Genomic DNA, 18,489 nt, shown 5'->3' with positions numbered 1-18,489 from the left:
TAACACGGCCTCCTGGAACCGGCCTAGATGTATCGGAGAGTCTTAGAACTTGAAGGAAAGTTTTACTCCAATCCCATTTTTTTTTTTTTTTCTTTTACACAAAGGGAAACAGCTTCTTGGCCGCAGCTACCTGGTTGTTCCAGTAGCAAATCTAGAGTAGAAGTAAGATTTTTCTTAGCCCTCCCACTTCATTATTTACCAACCGTCCCTTGAGCAGAGGGGCCTTTGTTCGTCAAGAACTTGGGACAACTAAGAAAAGTTTTTAGAAAAGACTTTGGGGCAAGAGTTGAATAAGGTGTTCAGGAAATAAAATGGTTTATAAAAATAGGCAAATCAAAGAAATGGGAAAGCATGCGTGTTAATTTCTCAGACTGAGAAACACCCTCAAAGCCAGTAACACGTGGGGTCGCTCAGTTACTAGGAGCCCGGCTGTGTGGTTTTGATAAACTGATACATATCCATTGAAAATGCTGGAAAAACAGTATTGAAATACTGGTTTTCTAGGCAATGCGATTCCAGGGTCTACAGTTCACAAAAGCTCTACAGTGAGCACATTTCTTCTATTTTAAAGGGCGCTTTCTTAGACGCAGGAATGACTGCTAAGGCCCAGGCTACCCACATCTCACAAAGGCATTCTTTAAAGACTCGTCAGGCACTGTGCCGGGTTGAACCGGGCTCACCGCCCGCATAGTCCGCGCGTCACGCACGTCCCACACGCTCCGCGCGCCACGCAGGCCCCGCCCACACGCCCCGCAGCGTCACGCCCGACCCGCTCGGTCGGCCCTCAAATAGCCCAAGTCCCGCCTGCCTGCGCCTGCCGCCTCTTGCCCATTGCGGGCGTTCGGTGACATTGAATGCGCCCGCGCTGTCACCGCCCGGGAGGCGCTGTCGGGTCAGCGGAGTAGGCGGCCATGGGGAGCCTGCGCGGCCTGCGCCAGGCAGCGGGTGAGACGCGGGCCGGGCGTGGGGAGGTTGGGAAGCCAGTTTGGAGATTGAGGAATCGTGCAGCTTCCCCAGGTCTGGTAGTTGCTCGGTTTTACCGCACACTCCGAAGTTGTTTGGAGTGACGGGAGAGAGCAAAGCCTGAGCGAGCAACTGCTAAGCAGGTAGTAGGGGTTGGCCCAGAGTGACCGTCGCGCCTGGCCCTCCATCCACCCACCTCCCACCAACTTGACGAGCCCTTGCTCCCAGATCCTTATCGAACCCCCATCCCCAGTGTCCTCTGAGCTCAGTGCTTAATGCACCTGCCACCCTGGAACTCCCCCGTTTCCTGATTAATTCAACTTTCCACTCTGACCTCTCCTGTCCGTAGCTCTACTGGAGTCTTGAGTCTCCCCTGCCTCCACCATCTCAAGAGCTTATTATACCTGCTCTCAGAGAAAACTTAGAGTCTAGAATTTCCTACTCATTTAGTATCTGTTTAGGAAAGGGATTTAAAGTATTACCGAATAATACTAATTGTTTTCCTAAAATGGGGGATACATTTCTTTTAAACAATTCGACAGTTAAGTGTTATGTAGAATCTGCAGTTTATTTTTCTAGTAGACATTTGTATAATGAGTATTTGGAGTCAGAGCTTAATTTGTCTTCTTGGGGAACCAGCAGAGCCTTTGCTTAGTAGGGGCTGAGAAATCAGAACGTTTGCCGCTTGGCTCTTTTCTAGGTACCTGGGCGAATCACTTTTGGTCACCTTTATGAACTTTGGTAAGGTGTAATGACTGATATTTTATTTCTTGGTAACAAATTATTAAAAACTTGTTTACTTCAAATTTTAAAGGAAGAGTCACCCCAGACTTGCCTATTGAAATAATGTAAATGTACACTGCAAATGTAAATGAATTATGTAAAGTTACCTTTTATATCCTTATTTTGTGTTCCAGTGGAGAGTGGACTGGAAAACATGTCTCAAACTGGAGAATATTTTTTACTTCCTTTAAAATAAACATTTCCTCCGCTAAAAAGAGATTGATTTCATTGATTTGTTTAGCTTCTGTTGAACTAATTTACCCTAAAATCTTTTGTGTACATCCTTTTGACCTGTTAGCTATTAACAAGGTAAATCAAAGAACCAATGCTTTATAAAAAAGCTAAAATACATTGAGTAGAAGGGACTTCGACTATAAAGGAACTAAGACCCTATGGTTTTAAGTAGTTTATCTTCCTGCCTTGAAAATATATTTAAGCATTATAAAGATTCCAAAGCCTCTCTGCAGACTTTTGATATTTAGGAACCTCACTTTTGGGCACTCAGTCAAAACAAAATTCCTTGAGCAATTTAAGAACAATTTATTTTATTCCAGTTAGATCCACTAAGAATGTTTTATGAAGAACTCTTTCCAAAGGAACTTCTTTGAATGTCTGATGTTTTGTGAGCAACTCTAAGCAATCTGCCCTTTCACCTACTTGTGTCCATTTTATAGCTAAATACTTTGACATACATTATTTTACTTGGTTGATTTCTTATAGTATCCTTCTTAGGTAAGTCTTATCATCCGTTTTCCAATGTACAAGTGAATAAACGTAGGTCAGATGGTTAAATGACTTGTTCTTGATCATTTAGCTGAAAAATGCTCGAGCCAGGAGTTGAGTAAGTGCCTTCTAATTCAAGAACTTGTGCTCTTTATTTCATTTAAGATGCTTATTCAGGATATGTGTGAATTGTGTATGTGTTTGTCATGGTTAATTGAGTCTCTCTGATATGAAATGTAAGAGTCATGAAATAGATTTACTTGTGAAATGGAAGCACACATTTATGTGCAAATGGATTTTCACCTAAGAAGACTGATTTATCAGGCAACCTTAACCAAAGGAAAGGCAGATCAAATAGAAACCTAATCTAGGCCTGCTTCACTTACCCAGAATATATTATGGTATAAGATACTCTAGGTGAGTGAAATTTCAAAGAGCCAAAGCTTAATCCTTTAAACAACGGACCTTTTTAAAAATTGTTTCTGTTAGTAATCTGTGCTGTATTTTTTTAGCAAACAGTGCAGGTTTTTATGAGCTTGAATTTGTTTCTCATTTTGCGGCTGTAGCTGGAGATACAGGTCAGAGTTGTTAACTTGTGGTTCTTGGACCCTTTCACAGATGAGTGGTCCTGTGAACCTCTGAAAATTGTATTCATTTTTTATGTTTTGGGAAGAGAGATCCATACTTGCATCTATTCCTTAGAGCAGTCTGTGCTCTTTAAGTTAAAAGGCACTGATACATAATTTGGACCTAAATGGCTACTCACCCATACGTCTGTGGGTTGCACGAAGGTAGAGACTAAACTGTTTTCACTAAATGCTTAGCACTTATCAGTGTCCAGCTCACTGACAGGCAGTAATATTCTATGGAATAATAATTATTTTTTTAAAGATTTATTTATGAGAGAGAGAATGCGTGCGCTCAAGCAGGAGAGGTGGGTAGAGGGAGAAGCAGACTCTCCACTGAGCTGAAAGGCCCATGTGGGGCTCATCCTAGGACTTTGGGATCATGACCAGAGTCAAAGGCAGACGCTTAAGCGACTGAGCCACCCAGGCGCCCCTCTTTGGGATAATTATTTTTAGTTATTTTAAATAACTAATAATTTTTTAGAAATTAACTTAAAATTATTTTTAATAAGTTATTACTTTCTACAGAATAATTATTAAGTCAAAAGAATGGAATGACTTTACAAAAATGTTTCTTCACACCTTCAGAAAAATTTTTTTGTCCTAAACTTTGCTGGATTACCAACAGATTTTTTTTTAAGATTTCATTTATTTATTTAACTGAAAGAGATATCACAAGTAGACAGAGAGGCAGGCAGAGAGAGAGAGGAGGAAGCAGGCTCCCCGCTGAGCAGAGAGCCCGATGCGGGGCTCGATCCCAAGACCCTGGGATCATGACCTGAGCCGAAGGCAGAGAGGCTTTAACCCACTGAGCCACCCAGGCACCCACCAACAGATTTTTAAATGATTTAGTTATTATCATTATTATACCAATACAGTGCACCATAGACAGCGTCCTTGTCAATTTAACTGACATTCCACAGCATTAGAATCAGATAACATTTAAGTCTTGTAGTCTAGTCCCCTAGTTTTATAGGTGAGGAAACTTAAGGCTTCAGAGGGAAATTAACTTGGCTTCAGAAGAGTCATACAGGTACAAAGCTGGGACATAACCAATATCTCCTGACTCCCATTCTGATTTTATTTCACCTACATTCTACTCCTTCATTGACCTTTCTGTTGGTTCTTCCTAACCAATCCTAAATGAGTACATGCCCATTTTTACTGCTCTTTGGCTTTCACTCCCACCAGGTCTTGTCATCAGGTTTTTATTGAGCACACACTATGTGCCCTGTACACTATGAAAGCTCTAAAATGAGTGGACTCCCACTCTAGAGCTGGAGTTTGTTGCAGTGAACAAATATACCTGTATAATACATCTGGAGAGCTTATGCATGACAGTATATTAAGTTCTGGATTGCAGAACAGATTTTAAGTGCTGCTCTAGTGCCTTGGAGCCAATTCCTATTGGCTTTGTGCACATCTTTTCCCAATTAGACATGTTATATTGGTAGCTTAAAATCTATTGTGGTGAGGGTTATTGACAAACACTACAAATCAGGGCTTTTCCCCACTGAGCTCCTCCTCCCAAGGCCCAACATAGCACTGGCTTTGAGAAAGAAATTGAAGTATAGGTTAAAATTACCGAAGGCTTCGTTGAAACAGAAGGCATAGGAGAGAGACAGGAGCAAAGGTAGGGGCTCCTGGAAGGAGAAAATATAGTAAGGAGGAAGGGTTACCTTGGATTTCAGTCAGGAGGTAATAGATAAGGTGTGGCCTTTGAGGGTTTTGAACCACTTGAATTTGGGCAAAAGGAAGTTTTCCAGCAGAAGTCATTAAAGAAACATTTTTAAAAAATTAACATGGTTGCTACATACAACATGAATAGCTACATCCTGTAAAGATATTGCAGAAATCCATGTGTGAGTTGATGATGGAAGTGCCAGAAAGGGAATATATCTAGGAAGTGTTTTTGAAGAAATCAGTGCGGCTTTGTGAGACATAGGGTGATTTAAGGAAGACTGAAGTTTTTGAGTGTGGAGAGCTGAAAGAGTATTGCCCTGTTGTCTGAAGTAAGGAAGGTAAGAAGGGATACTGCTGTGGCAGAGAGGGTCATGTGTTATTGAGTGGTAGGTGGCACTGAGTTATAGGTGAATATGGGACCTCTTAGTCAAAGACCAGGGGACAAAGGAGGGAGTCTTCCCCGAGGCAGATGAATGTGGGATAGAGGCAAAGACTGAGTCTTGGAGGCCTGATATAATGTAAGGCCTGATATAATATAACTCCCTTCAGAGTTGAAGGGAGAGAATGTGGCAGTGAAATGTTAGGAGACAGAGGCCTTGCAGAAGGCTGAGGTCAGTAGAGTCAAATGGCTTTAAAGATGGGAAGAGTAGAATCAAATGAGCTAATGATGAGATTCTAAAAAAACATAATCATGGGACTAGAAAGAGATCACTAATGTTAGAGCAATTTTAGTAAAGTGAGTGGGGGAAGAAACATTACAGTAAAATGTGTGGGTAGTGAGGCCAAGGTAATAAGTTAAATACGTGCCACTTATTCATTCATTTGAACTTTGAAAGGAAGGAGATTAGTATTTTATTTATAGAAACTGTTGAGAACAATTAATTGTTTTTTTTGTTGTTGTTGTTGTTTTGTTTTTTGTCAAAGATAGCGTGCCCTCAGTGCCACCCTGGTATAATGAGATAAGAATTCTCATCAACTACAGGTAAAAATGTAAATCCGGTTCTGCCTTTCTGGAAAGCAGTTCTGTTCTTAAAAAGGTTCTTATTTGCTAATGCCTCACTACCAGGATTCTATATAAGAAAATAATCAGGGGTGCCTGGGTGGCTCAGTGGGTTAAGCCGCTGCCTTCGGCTTAGGTCATGATCTCAGGGTCCTGGGATTGAGTCCCGCATCGGGCTCTCTGCTCAGCAGGGAGCCTGCTTCCCTCTCTCTCTCTGCCTGCCTCTCCATCTACTTGTGATTTCTCTCTGTCAAATAAATACATACAATCTTTAAAAAAAAAAAAAAAAAGAAAATAATCAGAAACATCATCAAAGATTTATATATAAAACTGTTCATTTGTAGTAGTGAAATTGGGAAACATAAAGTCAAGGGAATGATTGAATTCAGCTTATATCCATATGTTGGTTGTTATATAGCTGTCAAAAGCAATTTTTTTATTTTTTTTATTTTTATTTTATTTTTTTTTAAAGATTTTATTTATTTATTTGACAGAGAGAGATTACAAGTAGGCAGAGAGGCAGGTAGAGAGAGAAGGAGGAGGAAGCAGGCTCCCTGCTGAGCAGAGAGCCCGATGCGGGACTCGATCCCAGGACCCTGAGATCATGACCTGAGCCGAAGGCAGCGGCTTAACCCACTGAGCCACCCAGGCGCCCTCAAAAGCAATTTTTAATTAATATCGTGGAGAAGTATTTTGATATAAGCAAGATGTAGTAGTACTTATTTATGAAATATATTATATGTAAGCATAGGAAAAAGTCTGGGAAAGATATATCAAGTGCTATCCCTGGATGATGTGATTATAGGTGTTTTTATTTTTCTTCATACTTTTTTTTTAAAGATTTTGTTTATTTATTTGACAGACAGATTACATGTAGGCAGAGAGGCAGGCAAAGAGAGAGGAGGAAGCAGGTTCCCTGCTGAGCAGAGAGCACGATGCGGGGCTCGATCCCAGGACCCTGAGATCATGACCTGAGCCGAAGGCAGAGGCTTAACCCACTGAGCCACCCAGGCGCCCCTCTTCATACCTTTTTTTAAGCTTCAAAATTTTCTGTAATGAGCAAGTGTTACTTTTATAATTTAAAGTTTATTTTTTTAAGGGCAGGGAGACATTTGGCAGGAAAGGGGCTGAGGGAAGGATCTAGAGGTGGCAAGATACGTTTGGTACAACATCCTTTAGTAAGAGGGATCACAGATGGAACAGTTCACTAGTTTAGAGTGCAGGAAGGGCTAGTGTTCTTATAAACCTGAAGGGAAGGATGAGAAATAGATGGAGAAGGGAATCAGTTTCTGTCAAAAAGCAGATTTAGGTCAACGGCTAAGGCCAAGAGAGTTTCAAATAACCACTCTTGGGAATGGGCTGAAATGTTAATGGGAGTGAAAAAAATCACCAAGAAATGGCGCCATCTCACGAAAGTTTGGCCACCAGATAGTTTCCTCCCCACTTACAAACTGGCCAGGTTACCAGGTGGTGGGTATTATAGAGGGCACAGCTTGCATGGAGCACTGGGTGTGGTGAAAAAATAATGAATACTGTTTTTCTAAAAATAAATAAATTGGGAAAAAAGAAAAACTGGCCAGGTTTCAGAGGTTTATTTTTAAATCTATTTTTTGAACTCTAAATTTTTTTCCCATGGAAGAAATGTTACAAATGGTGATTAGGGTTCTGTTCAGCCCACAAAAGTTCATAATGTCAATCTCTCTTGCCATTTTTCCTCCATAGTATTTTTGTCATCTGTTAGGTCCTCTCTGTTAGGACCTATAGCTGTCTTATTTCCCACTTGAACTACAGTGTTGTGACACCACCAAAAAGGAGGTTTCCATAATTACATCTTGCTACTGCTGCTCCCTTTACCCCGATTTGTTCCTCGCCCCTGGCCCATCCTGCATCCTGCACTTAGATTTACTTTATGAAATCACCATTGTTAGTGTTTTTTTCCTGCCTAAAACTGCTCTGTTTCCCAAATCCTTTTGGGAGTTTGGCAGACAAAAGGAATCTTACTGTGGGGGAAACATGGATAAGCACAGTACCCAGATTCAGAGTGAGTTAGGCTAGAGTCTTAACTTAAATTCAAAGCCATAGAACATCAGCAAGGACCTCATAGAAGAAGGAAGGTTTGTGAATGATGGGAGCCCGGCAGGCAGATTTGGAAATCTTTGTTGCATACAAGAGCTGGGCAAATCAGAGTGTGAAGCCAAAATATTCCATCCTTTTCAGAATAATTGCAGATAGGAAATATCAAACCTGATCATTGAAAAAGCTCAGAGTAAGTTAATATCTCAGGTTCATTTGTTTGTTTTGTTGTGGCCAGCTCACAACAAAACTGAGTAGCCCAGTTTTGCTTATAATGTGGAAACAAAATCAGTGGTTCTCTAATTTAAATGAGTTCTCTAGTTTAAATGAGTAGGGATAAGATCTGTAATTTCTCTAAGCAAGATAATTACCCTCACTTAGTCATTCTTCCTTCTAGGTCTACCGAGTGGCTACAAACATTTGACATACAGTTTCATTGTAATGATATAAAATATAGTATTGATTAAAGGGTGTGTATGTGCTTTGCAGTTGTCAGGATAAGTATACATTTAGCTTTGTCCTCCTGACACTTAAAAATGATTTGATTCTCAAATCAACCTTTCAGTTTTCCTTCCTCAGATTTGCCCTTCTCTATCATAGCAAACATTTTAGGACTAGCAATATCCTGTTTGAATTCTAGGAGGATTAAGTAGGCATTTGTGGGCTAACATGAGAACCGTTCACCTAAGTATTTAGATTAAAAAAAATCTTTCCATAGGATATGAAAAGGGAACATTGTTCCCCAGAAACAAGCTGTTTCTCCCAGCCAGGGTCATGGTAGCTCCTGGCCTTCTGGTACACTAGGAAAAGAGAAGGTGGTTGGGCAAACAGTCTCATAGTAGGATCAGCCTGGTGGGCTCTGATCATTCATTGTGAGATAGTCAGATAGTGGGTCTTTTCCCCATGAGGGGTAGTCAGCTGCTGTGGAGGCTGGAGGAGGGATGTGAAATAGAGCCTTTCCCAAAGGGGATGAGGATGTAAGACAACTGTAGAACAATTGACAGTGCATGCCATTAAGTACTGAGTAATGTAGGAGTCTAACATGCTCTCGTAAAATCTGAAAGTTGGGTATACGACTCTACAGAGATTCCAAATTTGTAATGTAGTGACCTATATGTTACTGATCTGCGGAAGTTAGAAATAAAACAGAACTTCTTTTCAGTAAATGAGTTTTGAAAAGAGGGATTTTGAACTCTGCCAGAGACTAGTATTGAGCTCTGGAGGTGCCCTGGTCATCCACGTGACCTGTGCTCCAACAGGGACTCCCACTGATTGTGTTGAAGAGCAGCGATTCTCAAACATGGCAGCACATTAGAATCACTTGGAGAATTTTTAAAAATATTTATGCCAGACTCCTACTCCCAGACATTGAGATTTAATTGGATGGACTTGTGCATTTTAAAAATTTTTTTTAATTTTTAAAAAAAATATTTTAAAAATTTCAAATTGTTTAAATTTTTTAAAGCTACTTTGGTGATTCTTCTATGCACAATTTGAAATTCACTTTTCTAGAACTTTCGTGATTCTTTTATGCACAATTTGAAATTCACTTTTCTAGAACACTGCTTCTTAAACTTTAGTGTGCATAAGCATCAACTTAGAGGACTTATTAAATAAAACATTTTCCTAGGCCATACTCCAGGAGATTCTGAAGGTTTGGGGTGGGGTCTGAGAACTTGAATTTCTATGAAGCTCCCAGCTGAGGCTGAATAAATAATACTGTTCTAGACTTTAGAATATGTGTTATTAGTCTCCATGTTTCTGGTACATAGTGAGTACTCGTTAATTCTTGAATGAATATGGGTATCTATTTGCTTCTCAAAATTTAATGTTCATATGAATCATTTGGATGTCTCACTGAAGGGTGTATGAGCTTTGCAGTTGTCAGGATAAGCATACCTTTACCTTTGTCCTCCTGAGACATATAATTGTTCCGATTCTCAAAACAAAAGTAAAAAATACAGACTCAGATTCTGTAGGTCTGGGTTGGGGGGCCAAGAATCTGCATTTCTAACAAGCTCCCAGGCAATGTCAGGCACATTTGAGAATAGCAAGGTGTGACAAGATACATACCAACATGTATAATTTTCTCATCTCCTTTCTACCAGCGTACATTAGTCAGATGACCTTCATTTTCGTCTGCCTTGGATTGGGCACATTCCCGACTATACCCTATATTTTTCTTTTTCTGTCTCATTCCAAAAGCATATTGGAGTGCAAATGAGTGAGAGATATAGAGATAACATCAAATTCTTGCTAATTTTAAAAAGGTATAAATATCAAGTAAATAATAAAATATTTATAAAACATGTAAAAAGTAAAAACAAGATATACTAAATAGTCAGGTACTCATGTGTGGTTTTTTTTTAAGATTTTATTTATTTTATTTGACAGAGTAAGCAGAGAGGCAGGCACAGAGAGAGAAGAGGTGGCAGGCTCCCTGCCGAGCAGAGAGCCTGATGTGGGGCTCGATCCCAGGATCCTGGGATCATGACCTGAGCCGAAGGCAGAGGCTTTAATCCACTGAGCCATCCAGGCACCCCAGTACTCATGTTTTTAAAAATATTTTTATTTTGGAATAATTTTAATTTACAGAAAAGTTGCAAAGATAGTACAAGAGTTTTGTATACTTCTCACCCAGTTGCCCCTAATGTTAACATCTTGTAAAACTAGTGTATTTGTCAGAACTAAAAAATTAACATTGGTATATTACTGTCAGCTAAAGGACAGACTTTATTCGGGTCTCACTGGTTATTGTACTGATGTCCCATTTTCTGTTCCAGGGTGCTACATCACATTCAGTTGTTATGTCTCTTTAGCCTCCTCTGATCTGTGACAGCTTCACATTTGATTGTCATGATCGTGATACTTTTGAAGAATAAAAGTCAGGTATTTTGTAGAATGTCTCTCAGTTTGGGTTTGATGCTTTCTCATGATGAGACTAGGGTTATGGGTTTGACGACAGAATAACTAGCACAGAGGTCGAGTGTCTTTCCGACGGTACAGTATCCAAATGATTCATGACTGGTGATTTTAACCTTGGTCAGTTTGTTCCTTCCTTGTAAAGTTACTGTTTCTCTCTTCCCATACTCTGTTCTTTGGAAACAAGTCCCAAAGTCCAACTTGTACTTTCCCACAAGGGGAAAGGAATCCAGGAGGAAAGAAAATCTGCTTGTATTTGGGATTTTTTTCTCAAAAGGCAAGATTTGTCCCTTCTCCCTCATTTTTTTATTCAATTATTATTTATATTCATATGGATTTGTATATTTTATACCTTAAGTTGTAATCTATTACTACATTATTTTGTTGCTTAAATTATTCCAGGTTAGGCTGTATCAGATCAGCTCTTATGTCCCTTTGCCCCTATCCAAAAACATTGTTGTGTTTTTTTAATATTTCCTTTCTGGCATTACAGGGTATTCTAGACTCATCTCGTATTCTCTCAGCTTCAGCCTAGAACCAGCCATTTTTCTCCAAGGAGCCCTAGTTCCTTTTATTAGATAATGGTATTTAGAAATCAAGATCTGGGCACTGAGTGTGCTTGTTCCCACTGAAGTGTCACTGATTCCAGGCCCTTCCACTGGGTAGAGCTAGGAAATACATGTATGTATACTAACCCGTGTGTACACACATACTTAGGATTATGTCTGTCTTACATCTATCAACTCTCCATATACATAATACATACAAATAACGTATAACCTATAAATAAATATATGTTTATTTATATATGTTAATAAACAGCAATGTAAAACTATTCGTTCTGAATTCTCTGACTGATCCAGTACCTCATTCATTCTAGCCTTCTCCCCTTGCTTTTGGAACTTCTTTCTCTGGGCTGTCATTATCTACCACTTATTTACTGATTTGTTCAGGCCTGGAATACTTGTAGTTTCAGGATTGTTAACCCATACTCCTGCAAGAAACAAGTTGCCAACTAGAGTGCAGTGTTTATGTATAGTTCTTTTTGTCTTTAGTCTTAAAGTTTCTGGTCAAAAGGATGTTTCCAAAATTAACTTAGGTCAGCTTCTTTTTTCCCACCTTGAAGGTTGTGGGGTTAGGTCATGTTATACCTTTCTAGTACAGTTTGATACTGCATTCCATTCTGGGATTGTCCCAACATCCTTCTTGATACTTAAAAATTTGCATATATTAAAGCTGTCTGTGATATACAGTTTTAAGAGTTTTGACAAATGCCATGATTTTATTTTTAAGCAGATCATTAGGGCCTTCATAGTTAGCAATGTACTTAAAACACACTTGGCAACTGGTCTTCACACAGGTTATAAAACATTAAATTAGATAATCTAAAAGCCTCTTTCTCCCATAGCATTCATTGAACCTTGATTTATCAATTCTAAGGTCACATCACTGATGATTCTCTCCAGGAGTGTTGAAAGATTCTGAGAAAAAAAGCATCTCCACCTCTCTGCACTGTCCATCATGAGGTTGGAAAGGCTTTTTATGGAAAGGAGGGGGCAACAAGACAAAAGCCAGTACTTGAACCAGACTCATCCCAGCTGACCCATTTCAGTCTCCAGCTACTGGGAAAACCTGTAAGATACTGGTTTTCAAATTGTGAGCCCCCAGAACAATAGTAGCAGCATCACCTGGGAAACTGTTAGAAATAGGAATTCTCAGGTTCTACCCATACTCACTGAATCAAAAAATCTGCAACTGGATTCTAGTAATCTATTACAAGTCCTCTGGGTGATTCTGAGGCACAATAAAGTTTGAGAACCTCTACACTAGGTTAACCAGACATTCCTCAGTCACATCCTTAGAGGCAGGAGTGAGGGTTCGTCTTGACTTCCTGTTAGGGCCCTGGGGGATCCAGAACCGGTCAGCCAGGGACAGGCTGCAAGTGCAGCCACAGGGTTAAAGGGCTGTTTTTCTTTTGGTTTGTATGTTTGTTCTTAATTGTGATCCACCAAGGATGGAAATTTTCTGTCTTGGATGTCTCTAGGGCATGATATGTTATCTCTTTGAGACAGAAAAGGAAGTCTTAATGACACTAAAACTTTTATGTGCTTTTATTTTTTTGTACTTGCAAAATAACTGAAATCACATTAAGTACTTCATAATTTTCTTTAGTGATTTCAGGCTTTTAAAATTTTTTACATTTGTTATTTCTAATATATATAATATGACTATATTTGTATGTTTTAATTAACCTTTATACTTTAGGGAGGTAAAAATTATTGGCATCCAGTATGAAGTTGTAGTAAGAAAAAAGTTGGGAGATATTTTCTGATCTAGGTAAACCTCTCATGCCTTCAAGTCCTTAATTTCACCTCCACTCCAGATACTTCAATGACTTCAAATCTTACTCGCCTTACTCTGTTCCAGCCACACTGGCCTCCTCTTTGTGGTTCCTAGAATATACTGTAGGGCCTTTGCACTTAACAGTTGTTTCTGTTTGGAATATCCTGCCACCAGATATCTGCGTAGCTAGTTCCCTCACTTCCTTTGACAGTGGCATTCTCAAAGAAAGCTCACCCTGCTAGTCTACCTAAAATCTCATACACACACCGAATTCCAGGCACACAAACACTTCTGCATGTCACGTTCCCAGTGTTCATTTTCTCTCTTGGTCATTTATTGTCTAACTCTGTGTGTGTGTGTGTGTGTGTGTGTATCTGTATGTGCATATATGTATATATGCATGTATGTGTGCATATGTATGTATATTTTCTCTCCAGTAGAAAACATAAGTTTTACTAGCATAGATTTTTATCTTTTTGTATATTGTCTAGAACAATGTCTGATACATAGTAGGTACTCAGTTATTATTTGTTGAATGAATATCTCCAAACATGCATTTATGTGACTGGTGGTAATTAGGGGTACACAATAGTATTTTTGCCTTGTCAGTATTACCCAAACTGAGCTGAGAGGCATCTTGTCTTCTCTCCTCCTAAGCTGTCTCTATTCTAATTAAGAGGGATGGGGAAGGGCAATACCTAAGGAAATAATTCCTGATTCTTCTTGCTTCCTGTGGACCTTGCAGCTCACTGCCAGTTAACCTTGTTCCTTTCTGTCTCTGTGCCTGCAAGAAGGGAATGGGGCAGGCTGGTGCGAGATGGGGACTTGTAGGTCACATAAATAAGGGGTTCTCTGGGGAAGATGAAAAAGTCCTGGAGATGGATGGTGGTGATGGTGTACAACAGTCTGAATATACTTAATGACACAGAACTGTACACTTAAAAATGGCAAAAATGGTAAATTTTATGTATATTTTACCACAATTTAAAAAAAAAACGGGGGCGCCTGGGTGGCTCAGTAGGTTAAAGCCTCTGCCTTCGACTCAGTTCATGATCTCGGGGTCCTAGGATCGAGCCCCGCGTCGGGCTCTCTGCTCAGTGGGGAGCCTGCTTCCTCCTTTCTCTCTCTCTCTCTGCCTGCCTTTCTACCTGCTTGTGATTTCTGTTTGTCAAATAAATAAATAAATAAATAAAATGAAGCATAGTGTTTCTGAAACAGTAGTGTCAAATCATTAGTAGCGGCTTCACCTAGGAACTTGTTAGAAATCCAGATTCCCATCCTCCACCCCAGAACTGTTGATTCTGAACAAGCCATTCAGGTGGTTCTGGCACACTGACGTTTGAGACTCACAACATTACAGCATTTTGTTTTAATCCCAAGAGTTATGAAGAACTGTTGTAAAGTTTTATAGAATATCTTCACGCCCTGGTAACTGCATAAAATTACCTTGGTGAGAAATTCTGACTACTCTAAAGGTAAAATTGAAAAGTGCTATGGAAATGTTTTGAAAATTACCGGTTTAAGTCATGCTTCAAAAACAAACTGAAAATTTAGAGGACCTGCCGTGTTTCAAGCATCTTGCCAAATGCTCTCACGGTTATTTTTCCGGTTATCCCTCATATCAGTGCTGGAGCAGTAAATACTACACTATCCACATTTAAAATGAGGAAGGAATCAGAGATCGATTACACTGTGATTCATCTACTTTCTTCCTGGTGCACACTTACTGTCACTAGGTGGCAGTGGTGGCGTGGTTAACCCAGACTGGGGTAAGGCCTTCTGGGATTACAGACTTAGAAAATGAAATAAATGTAGCCCCTTAGGAAAGAAATCAGATGACAAATAACCACAATCTTTATATAAACAGGTTCTAATTTCCAGTATGTAAGAGGACCTCTGAAAATCCACTCCTATATAAAAACAATAAGGGGTACCTAGGTGGCTCAGTTGGTAAAGTGTCCCAACTTTTGGTTTCAGCTCAGGTCATGATCTCAGGGTCATGGGATAGAGCCCTGTATAGCTCAGTGCCGAGCATGGAATCTGTTTCTCCCTCTCCCTCTGCTCCTCCCCTGCTCACACACACACTCTCTCTCACACACTCACTCTCTTACTCTCAAGTAAATAAATCTTTAAAAAGTAAAATCAATGAAAACACTGCCAAAAATCCTTAAAATCAAATTTTTTCAGAACTATGAAATAACCAGAGGCTTGTGACAATCTGAGTAGCATTTACCCAAGAAAAATGACTTAATCATGGTAAGAATAGCAAAATTTATAACAGCTTTAACAGTTTTCTGTCACCTGTCAGCTTCCCAGTAGCTTGAAAATGAATAGCCTCTCAATGAAAACCTGCAGTTCTAGCAGGCACTGAAGAGGGCAGAATGGATTTGGAGCCCCCTAAAGTCCCCAGCCCCCAAGAATTGTTACAATTAGCTTATCTGGCACTTCCCTGGAAATTCCCACTCACCGGGCTTGCCTATTTTTCACCTGACTCAGCTAATTCAGTGGAAACAGCTTCTCCCCGACCCACCCCAGAGCATGCTACAACAGGCACATGAAGCCCTTTGGCAAAGGCTGGCAAACAACTTGGTGGAAAGCATCAGAGGACATCTCTGTCCAATGACTAGGTAATCACTAAGCTAATACATCATAGAATAGAAGGGAATATAGATTAATGGAAGAGAATTGAGAGTCCAGAAATAAACCCTCACATTTATGGTCAGTTGATTTTTCTGCTTTGTACCAAAATAATTCAACAGGGAGAAGAATTGTTCGTTTTTTTTTCAACCAATGATGCTAGGAAAACTGAATTTTGAAAACCTGCAAAAGAATGGAAGTGGATCCTTTCCACACATAATATACCAATATTAGCTCAAAATCGATCAGATCTAAATGTTAATAATGAAACAATAACATTTTAAGAAGATAACATAGAAGTAAGCTTTTGTGACTGTGTGTAAGACACCAAAAGCTCAAGCAACAACCAAAAAAGGGGTTAAGTTGGACCTCATCGAAATTTGAAACATCTTTCTAGGATGATGAGAATCTTTTGGAATTAGATGGTAGTGATCAGTACACAATTTTGTGATTAAGTTAAAAATCACTGAATTGTACACTTTAAAAGGATGAATTTGGGGTGCCTGGGTGGCTCAGTCAATTAAGCATCCAACTCTTGGTTTCAGCTGAAATCATGATCTTAGGGTCATAGGGAGTCTGCTTTAGATTCTCTCTTCGCCTCTCCCTCTGTCCCTCCCTCCCCCCCCATTAAATAAATAATTTTTTTTAAATGAATTTTAGGGTTGCCTGGGTGGCTCAGTGGGCTAAGCCTCTGCCTTCAGCTCAGGTCATGATCTCAGGATCCTGGGATCAAGCCCCACATCAGCCTCTCTGCTCAGCAGGGAGCCTGCTTCCCCCCCCCCCCCGGCCTTCCTCTCTGCCTATTTGTGATCTCTGTCTGCCAAATACATAAATAAACTCTTTTAAAAAATAAATTTTATGATACAGAGTTACATATCTATAAGTTATTTTAAAAATCTTTATACAAATATAAACATATGTCCATATAAAGTCTATAGAAATATCTTTTAAATTGAAAAAAAGTGAAGAAATCATGTTTCTCACCAGCTTTGGGAAGTCTACCTCTAACCATATTTTATTCCTATTCCCTCTTTTGCCTCCCTTTATTGCTCCAACTCTGAAGCTACAAAAATATCCAAGTTGGAGTTTGGACCTGCAAAGGTACAGACTATTTGTCTATTAACAAATGTATTTCAAAAACTACTTGAACTTTCCTGTGAGCTTTTATCCACATAGCTGTGAGAGCACATTCTTGTTGCATTAAAGGCAAGGTTTGGGCGTTCCTTTTTTGGTTACATGGAGCATCAGGCAGTGCCAGGACAGTAATCAGATTTAGCACTGGTGCCTTTCCAACTTTCTTTTCTGTTCCATTATACTTCATAGCGCTCCACTTTTTCCATGTTCTAGGATTGTAGGGCAATTCTGATTCTGAATCCCATACCAGCCTTGGTCTCTCCGTACCATGACTCCCATACTTAGAATCACACACCCCCCCTTTTCTCTCATCCTCTTCCAAACTATTTTTGGCTGTCTGTGCTTTGAAATCTGATTAATTATGACTGATTTAAAAATTTTATGCTAAGGCTGAAGGTGAAAATGGCTAACAGAAACTAAATTTTTTTGAAACATTTATTTTTATTTTAGAGAGCAGGAGCAGGAGGGACAGAGAGAGGGGAAGAGGGAATCTCAAGCAGACTCCAAGCTGAGTGCAGAGCCCAACACAGGGCTCAATCCATGACCTCGGGCCAAAACCGAGAATTGGATGCTTAACTGACTGTGCCCCATAGCCCCCAAAACTAAGTTCTTAAGCATACCTTTGTTTTAAGGATGAATTAATTTCCTAGTTTTGCTCACTGAGACACCATGGAAACAATGACAAACTCACTAATAATGAGCCTTCCTAAGGCACCTATAAAAATACTTCCTCTTTAAAGGAACCAGAGCACAATAAAGGAATGTCTGATTCCAAATCAGGGGCAAGAAGCATTCAAAATGAATCTGGAATGCCATGTCAGAAAGTAAGGAAGGTATCAATGACCACTGAGCACATGTTGAAAGTACTCAGAAGCCAACATAGAAGGGTCCCTAGTAACTAAAAATGGGATTATCTGAGCATCAAAAATAAAAATGACTCAAATGGGCTGGGGAACATGTGTTAAAATGCAAGAGTTCCTTGTGTTATTTTTATTTGTTTTGTTTCTTTTCTCCACTTAATCCGAGAGAGAGCACGCATGTACAAGCTCATGCATACTAGTGGGGGGAGGGGCAGAGGGAGAGAATCTTCAAGCAGACCTATCCTCTGCTGATGATGGAGTTGGACGTGGGGCTCAGTCCCACAGCCCATGAGATCATGACCTAAGCCAAAACCAAGAGTTGGAACCTCAATCGATTGAGCCACCCAGGCACCCCACCTTTATCTTATTTTTAAACAAATTATCACCTGTGGAGGCTACAAGGAAAGCAATCCATTAATTTGAAAACTGGCAAATTGGAAGAACCAAGAATTTATTCCACATTTCTTGTGGACTTTTACCTTAGGATAGTCAAATAGTTCATGTAGAATATGACCATTTTACAATCCATTTTGAAATAATAGATCTAGGTAACATCATCAATGTCTGCTAAAAACATCAAATGAAAGGTCAACAGTGGTGGTGGTCTTTATAAGGTATGAGGAGTCAGACTGATACAGTTGGATCGGTACAGTAGGATACAGTAGGAATACACAGTACTGTCTATGGCATATTCTTGCTAAAAATTCGAAATCTGATGAAGCCTCAAAAATCTGTTTATAAG

General features: G+C 39.7%; 1 protein-coding gene across 2 annotated transcripts in view; it reads left to right on the top strand.

Moving 5' to 3' along the window:
• Positions 1-757: 757 nt before the first annotated feature.
• FAM162A (family with sequence similarity 162 member A) overlaps positions 758-18,489 on the top strand; it is a 28,264-nt gene continuing 10,532 nt past the window's right edge. Inside the window, exons 1-2 of one of the 2 annotated variants that reach the window (XM_044252224.1) lie at positions 758-945; positions 1,664-1,704. In XM_044252224.1, coding sequence (XP_044108159.1) covers positions 1,695-1,704 — 10 coding nt within the window. In that variant the 5' untranslated portion in view covers positions 758-945; positions 1,664-1,694. The remainder of the gene's footprint in view (positions 946-1,663; positions 1,705-18,489) is intronic. The other variant, XM_044252223.1, reaches the window with a different exon arrangement.

Source organism: Neovison vison, chromosome 6, assembly GCF_020171115.1.
Source record: "Neovison vison isolate M4711 chromosome 6, ASM_NN_V1, whole genome shotgun sequence".
NCBI classification, from domain to species: Eukaryota; Metazoa; Chordata; class Mammalia; order Carnivora; family Mustelidae; genus Neogale; species Neogale vison.
The sequence above is the reverse complement of the archived record's forward strand: the minus strand, read 5'-3'. Positions and strand labels throughout refer to the sequence as shown.